Consider the following 7763-nt stretch of genomic DNA (forward strand, 5'->3'; position numbering starts at 1 on the left):
TATTATTGTCCCAGTTTTACAGATGGGGAAACTGAGGCAGACAGGGGCTAAGTGAGTTGCCCAGGATTGCACAGGCAAGTGAGTGTCTGAGGGAGGATTTGGACTCAGGTCTTTCTGATTCCAGGTCCTGCACTCTATCTACTACACCTTCTATTTCTGATCATGAGGAAGGGTGGTTTAATACCAGGAGTTCTGTGGAGGCCTGGACATCATCTCCCACCTGGGAGCAAGGGGTGGTTCTTCTTTGTCACACTCCTGCCTCCGTCTTGGATTTTATTTTTATTTTTTTTATCTTTTTTGGGCTCACCTCTGGCATTCTGGGGAAGACTACAGAACTCTTCTTAGAATCACACTTTTAAATAATTGAAGGAAATGTTCAATTTCAGGTGAATGAAAATGAAGATGCGATTTTTTTTCCCATCCAAGTTCGCAGACCCTCTGCAATCTGTCCATAGACAAATTTAGGTTAAGAATCCCTGGTCTATACAGCTCTGGGAAAATCACTTTTTTTCTCTGGACCTCAGTTTCCTCATCTATCAAAGGACTTGGGTTGGACTTAATAACCTGTAAAGTTCCACCTAGTTCTACATCTTTGGTTCTCTGATCTCCAAGGTTTCTTCCATTTCTGACATCCTATTTAGCTTCAGTTTCCTCATCTATAAAACGGAGCAGGAGTAAAGGGGCAGTTGAACTTCTTGTCTCATAGGGTTGTTGTGAGGATTGAATAAATAATGAATTGTAAGCCAGAGGATCTGGGTTTGAGTTTGGCTGTTCAGCTGCTCACTAGCTGTGTCACCTTGGACAAGTCACTTTATCTCTGGGCCTTAGTTTCCTCCTCTGTAAAATGAGGAGTTTGTACTAGCTGACCTCTAAGATCTCAGTGAGCCTTAAAACCTAAGATCTTGTGAATGAAGCATTTTAAAGATGTTCCCTAGGGATGTTGAGGGAGGGGTGGGTAGAGTAGGAAACTGGTATTACCCTTTGATTTGCCTAGTTTAGCCATGGGTGGTGGGGCAAGCATTTATTAAGCTCCTACTATGTGCTAGGCACTGTGCTAAATTTAATTCTCACAGCTCTGTGGGGTAAGTGTTATTATTCTCCCTACTTTACAGCTGAGGAAACTGAGGCCGATGGAAGTTAAATAACTTGCCCAGGGTCATACAGCTAGTAAGTGTCTGAAGATGGATTTGAACTCAGATCTTCCTGATTCCACACCTAGCCTTTTATCACCTGTGCCACCCCACTGCCCTTGGAGGGGCAGGGGACTATCTCCCTGTGTATTTTCCTTTTCTTCCAAACTTTGCTCAGGACCCTCTTTTTCTCTGAAGCCTTCCCAGACTCATGGTGTAGCCCACTTCTTCCCTGCCTCCCCCAGTCCAGTACTGTCCTCACCCGGCACTGTCCTGTTCATTCTTGACCATATGATTTATTAAAGATCCTGCTTTGCACGGGACCTGGGCTCGGTGCTTGGAGAGACTCAAAGAAGAAACAGTCTCTACCTGTAAGAAGCTTACAGTCTAGTTGGGACATAAGATAGCTCCGGAGGTAACCATGATACATGATGTTATGTGAAAAATGCATTGCAGAAATATGTGAGACCAGAGTGGGGAAGTCATTACCAACCAGGAGGATCACAGGAAGCTTTGTGGCTTTTGAGTTGAGCAGGAATCTAACAGGTGGAGAAAGGCGAGGGTCGTGGGATAGTGAGAATTAAGGCACAGAGGGGAGAGAGTGCAGGGCATGCTGGGGAGGGTTGGGGTGGATGGGGAGCAGAGAGTCATCCAGGGTGGCTGAAGTATAGCTCATGTGGAAGGGAGGACCATGAGACAGGAAAGGGAGGGAGGTGCCGGGTGGTGGAGGACCTTGAATGTCAGGCTGAAGAGTTTGGACGTTACTCACCAGGCATTCAGGAACCAGTAATGGGTCAAGACCAGAGAAGTGACCATGGCTAGGTGTAGGTGGGCTTCTGTTACAGAAAAACAACTTCTTCCATTGCTGAAACACTTTTACTTTCCAAAAGTTTCCCCAGAGATATTGCCTTTTCTCCTCCCAGAATTCCCAGGAAGTAGAGGAGAAGTAGGATTATTCTCTTCATTTTCTAGAGGACACTGAAGCCCAGAGTGGCCCTCTATGCTGGGACCCCTCATCCTGTGGATCTGGCCTCCTATGCTCCATTTACGCCACCTCTCTCTGCCCCCCTCTCCAGCCCACATTGGTCCTCTCCCAATCTCCACCCATCGCCTCGGCCAGTCTTCAGCTGGGGTCCTAGCCCAGCTGCTTGGTTCCCACAGAGTTCAGACAGGAGCATTGGCTGGAAGAATATTTGTATTTACACAGGTGCACACCTCGTGCAAACAAACACTCATATCCTGGAGAGACCAAGATGTGGGTATTATTTGAATAGATCGTGTGTTCTGTTTTCTATTAGGCCAGGGAGGGGCCATGTTTTCCCTTTCATCACTACAGATACCAGAATTGAAAGGAACTTTAGCCACCATTGAGCCTGACCCATGCCTAAAGGGAACCTCCATATTAACATACATGACAAGAGGACTGGAAGACCCCACCTCTGAGAGGGGAGTTCACCACCTCTCACGACAGCTCCTGCCACATTTGGACATCTTGTGTTATTAAAAGTTTTTCCTGACTTTGGAGTCATCTCAGACTAGGAGTTCCCTGAGGGTGTGGACCTTATTTCTCCCTTTGGAGGCTTTCTGAGATCAGGGAATGGAAGTTCTGCATCAAATTCTCTCCTCTCCTTGTCCTCTCTTGTAGGGCTAGATAGTTTATGTTATTTCTTCTAGCTCTGACATTCCATGTTCTAAGGTCCCTTCTAGCTTTGACATTCCATGTTCTAAGGGCCCTCCCAGCTCTGACATTCTGCATTCTGAGGATCTTTCCAGCTCTGGCATTTGATGGTCCTTTGATGTATACTTGGTTACTTATTAACATGTTAGCTTTAGTGGAAGAGAATGGTGTTGAGGCTTAGTCATTTCAGGATTTTGCTATATTTGGACCTGGGGGAATTTCCCAAGGGAAACACCTAATATAGTGGGAGATTTCTGCAGCTCACATTGTTTGTAGGCTCTTTCTATAAATTGGCATCATTGGAGCCCATGTCCCCTCTCATGCCACCGAGAGCCAGAACATTTGTTCCCTTCTCACCTGTATATCCCAAGGGTTACTCGATGAGTGAGTGGGGTCCTGGGGGGCCACACTCTATTACTGGTCCACTAGCTGGGTTCACTGGTGACTAGGCTGTTGACCATTTCCTCAACATTCTTTATTCCCCAAACCAGTCAGCTCTGTTTCTGGGTAGTTATACCAGGTCAGAGAAGCAAACTGTGGCCACAGCTCTCATGCCAGTTAATACCAGACAGCCTGTGTCCTTGATCTTCAGGAGAAAATAATGACAATAGCTAACATTTATATAGTACTTTAAGGTTGGCAAAGTTCTTTACAAATATTATCTCATTTGAGTCTCATAACAAGCCTGAAATGGAGGTGTTATTATCCCCATTTTGCAGATGAGGAAACTGAGGCTGTGATTTTAAGTGACCTTCCCAGCCTCACACAGCTAATAAGCATCTAAGGAAGGATTTGAACTCAGATTTTCCTCATTCCAAGTCCAAGATTCTGTTCTATTTCATGACCTTGCTGCCAAAGATGTAGGTGAGATCCACCTATCCGACTATAAAGTTCATGAGGCAGAGATTAGGCCCCTATCTAAACTTAGTATCTCCTCCAGCTACCTGCACAGTGTTTGTTTTGCACATAAGAATATACGAATGATCTGGTATTTCCTGTTGGAAACTCCCTGTGTGGGCATTGTCTCTGCCAACCCACCAAAATGGCAGCCAATTCATAGGGGAGTTGCCAGAGGCATGTGGAGGTTAAATGACTTAGCCGAAGTCATATATCTGGCTAACAAGGTAGAATTTGTACTCACGTCTTCTTCACACTAAACCCACTCATGGAATCATAGTCCTAAACCTGGAAAGGACCTTAAAAGCCATCCAGTCTAATTCCTTCATTTTACAAATTAAGGAACTGAGACCTAGAAAGGTCAAGTCACTTGCCCAATGTCACATGGGCAAAGTAAATGGTAGAGGCCGATTTGAACTGGTTCAAGACTTTTCCCAAGAGAGCCCAGCCATTCTCAGGGACTCCAGGCAGTCTCTGCACACAATACAAATAGGAGCTTCCTAACTCTTTGTTCAATGAAAGTTTGTTTCAGGGTTGGGGGCCCTCAGAGCACCATCTTGTGGGGGATGAATGCCATACCCATTTGGAAGATTAATGTGCCTGAAGCTCCGAGGGGTAAAAGAGACCCCAGAGCTTCAGGGAAAAGATTCCACCCTCACAAGATGCCTTATCAAGGCCTGGGGAGGGGAGGGGGTGGTCCTAGATTCTTGAAGACTACAGATGCTAGTAGCAGAAAATCTCTGTCAGGTCCATAGGCCCACAGAGGAGGGACCTCAGAGGTGGCAGAGACCAACTTCCCTTGTTTTACAGCTGAGGAAACTGAGGGCCAGGGAGGTTTCAGCAACTTGCCTGAAGTCACCTTTGGAGGCAGGATTTGAGCCTGGGTCTTCTGACTCCACGGAGGGAGATTTACCCTCTTGGTGTCCTATGGAGCTGGAAGGGATACTAGTATAGAATCAGTTCCGAATCTTACCTCTGTTACCTGAGGACCAGCTCAGTTTGGTTTGGAGAAGCTCAAGACCATAGCAAGGCCAGGAGATCATCTGCTAAGCCATAGAAAGGATTTGGGATGTGCACCAGCGAAAGGAGTACCAGCATCAAAGAAATCACAAATGCTCCAAGTATTAAACAAACTCACATTCTACAGGGCTTTCAGGGTTACAAAGTCCATGCCCCACAACCACTCTGGACAGTAGGTAGCTCCAGGATTATTATTATTATCCATCCCATTTTACAGATGAGAGAACTGAAGCTCAGAAAGGTGCAAGGACTCACCCAGGCTCACACAGTTGGCAAATGCCAGAGGCAAGATTCAAACCCGGGTCTTTTGAATCTAGAGGCCATATTCTCCCCACTACTCCATGGCTAAGGGGGGAATCCCTCCAAAATAATAAGGGGATCTCTATACCCTGGTCTGTGCCATATTGAGGGCGGGCAGTACCAGGGCCGTGGGTATGAGGGTTCCCCGTGGGGATGGGAAACCTTGGAGCTCATTGGAGAGGAAGCGGGGAGAAACGTAGTCGGCCAGGAAACAGAGGTGGAACTGACGGCCCACACAGTGAATGAGGTTGCCCACCACGGCGCACTGGAAGGCAGCTGGGTAGTGCACTCGATAAGTGGCACACTCATACCAGAGGCGAGCCCGGGCGCTGCAGCGATAGACCCCAATGCCCAGGCTGCGGTTGAGGTCAAAGCGGTAGAGGAAGCCATTGACGGCCGCCATCTCGGCCGTTCGGTCCTTGCTGCCCGCCGCGGGGCTGGCCCTCCAGCGGCCTTCCTGCCCCGAATAGCGGAGCAGCAGGTAGCGCAGGGTGCCCCCCGTGACGTAGATCTCGCCATCGCAGGCTGTAGCCGTGTGGGCCAGGGCGAAGGTGTCATTGGGCAGGGGCGCCACGAAGGTCCAGCGGTCCTGCCGAGGGTCGTAGCGCTCCACCGTGTACAGGCACTCACCCCCGATGGCATACACGTACCCATCCAAGACCACCAGTTTGCAGTGGGGCCGGGCCTGGTTCAGAGGGCACATCTCCCTCCAGATGCCCGTCAGTGGGTTGTAGCAGAACATCCGGTTGGAGGCTTGCCCCCCAACCCTCTGGCAGCCAGCCACCACGAAGAGATAATTGAAGAGGCTACAGACGGCGCAACCCCGGGATGTGGCCTCTGGGGGCAGGCTGGCGAGGGGCCACCAGGCATCTCGCTCATTATTATAGGCGCAGAGGCGGCCGGTGCCCTCCTGGGGGCAGACATCCGCCACCACCAGGTACTTCCGCCCCTGCAGCCGCCTCTGGAGGATCAGCTCCCGTTCAGCCCCACTCAGACGCCCATAGATGTCTGGGCTCTGAAGGACCTGAAGGTAGTTGTCACTCATTACCTTGTAGGCAGCCTCCTTCAGGACATCCAGTTTCTCCCTCTTGGCCAGTTTCAGCACTTCGTAACAGTTGCCCAGGTCCAGGTGGGTGTTTTGAGCTGCCCCAGGGACCAGCGGGAGCTGGAAGAAATTGGTCCCAGAGACCAACTCTACCTTGGGTTCCAGACTGGCCGTGGCTGGGTTGAGATCCGGAGACTCTGTGGATGAGTGGAGGGCCAACTGGATGTCACTGGAGGGCGAGGTCTCCGTGTTGTCTAACTGAAGCTGGAACTCTGGGTTCTCTGCGATTTGAAGAAAACTCTCCTTCCGGCTGATGCCAGGCCCAGGGGGTGAAGGGGGACTCTGAGAGGAAGAGGCACTCTCACATATATCCTTAGCTCCGTCAGAAGGATGGGTGCAGCCTGGGGAAGTCGAGGAATTGGGATCAGGGAACCTGCTATGAGGTTGAGCTGGAAACCTCCCAAAGTTGAGAAGCAGGGGTGAGCCTTGAGGCACAGTTATCCCTCCAGGGATTCTAGAGGTGCCGGCTCCTAGGGCCATCGTGTCTCTGGAGATGGACCGGGAGGTGGACTCCACATAGTAGTCATAGATTTTCCCTTTCAGGCCAGGACTGGCAGATGCCTCCCACGGCCCTCCGGCCCTCTCCTCCAGTGTCTGCTCCCCAAGAAAGTTCTCCTCTACTTGGGCCATAGCCAGGGATGAGAAGACATAGGAGGTGTCTGCCTCCCCAGCACGCTGGCTGATGGCCAGGCCCATGTCTGAGGTGGCCCTGATGAGCCCCAAGCCATCCTGGCTGATCCCAGCAGCTTGGGTGAAGACCCAGCTTCTATTCATGTCCCCCCAACCTGCAGCACAGGCGGCCTTCTCACTGCCAGAATCAGAGATCTCCTCCTCCTTCCTCTGCCCCTTGATATAGTCTAGGAGGAGTCCAGGCTCCTGCCATGAGTCACTGGGGCAGTCTGTTTCATTATCATCTTGATCAAGTCCAGGCTGGGGGCTTCCAAGTTCACTGTCGCAGTTCTTACCCTGCCCGATTGCTTTCTCTCCGAGACAGTCCCAGACTGGGGATTTTCCAGGGTGTTGCTCCTGTCTGTTGAAGCCTGCCCCTTTGTTTTCTTCAGGATGCCTGTCTCCAAGGTCCAGCCTGCCTCTGGCTTTGAGGTCACAGGCCCCACCGGCCCCTTCTGGCTGGCCATTCCCCAAAGCTGGGTTGCCTTTTGCTCCCTCCTCCCTGCTGACCTGGCACCGCCGTCTGAGGCCTGGCAGCAGAGCTCCGGGTGAGGTGCTGGCAGGATCCGCCTGGCCTGCTACCTTGGTCTCCCCGGTGGCAGTGGCATCAGCTTCTGATGTCCCAGCCCTAGGTGGGTCCCGGGACGGCCAGTACTTGTATAGCCTGTAGACGAGAGTCCCCAGGAGCAGGGCAGCGGCAGAGAACACCAGCCTTCCAGTAAGCTGCATGTCCAAGTGCCAATCCCAGGGCTCAGAGCTGCTGTCGCTCATCCTAGGGCAGCAGGCCCCACAGCGGCCAAGGAATGTAAGGAATCTGATTAATTATTGCCCAACAAAAACTGGTTCTTGCCGCTTTGAGGGGTTCCTCGTTGGCACTGTCCCCAAAGCAGAAGCAGAGGTGACTTTGAGCTGGCTGGCAGCGAGCACCTCTGGGGCAGCAGCTGGCAGGGAGCAGGCCTGGAGG

General features: G+C 50.9%; 1 protein-coding gene across 1 annotated transcript; it reads right to left on the reverse strand.

Annotated features, from left to right (window-relative positions):
- Positions 1 to 4829: 4829 nt before the first annotated feature.
- On the reverse strand, positions 4830 to 7763 carry LOC114028468 (kelch domain-containing protein 7A-like). The gene has a single exon (XM_027842704.1). It carries the CDS (start codon positions 7568 to 7570, stop codon positions 5108 to 5110), a length of 2463 nt encoding a protein of 820 aa, XP_027698505.1. The 5' UTR covers positions 7571 to 7763; the 3' UTR covers positions 4830 to 5107.

The sequence above is a fragment of the Vombatus ursinus genome, unplaced genomic scaffold (assembly GCF_900497805.2).
Source record: "Vombatus ursinus unplaced genomic scaffold, bare-nosed wombat genome assembly UNPS02014884.1, whole genome shotgun sequence".
Lineage (NCBI taxonomy): Eukaryota > Metazoa > Chordata > Mammalia > Diprotodontia > Vombatidae > Vombatus > Vombatus ursinus.

Coding starts and splice junctions, on each gene's coding strand:
- LOC114028468 (XM_027842704.1), bottom strand. CDS start 7,570: ATGAGCGACAGCAGCTCTGAGCCCTGGGATTGGCACTTGGACATGCAG.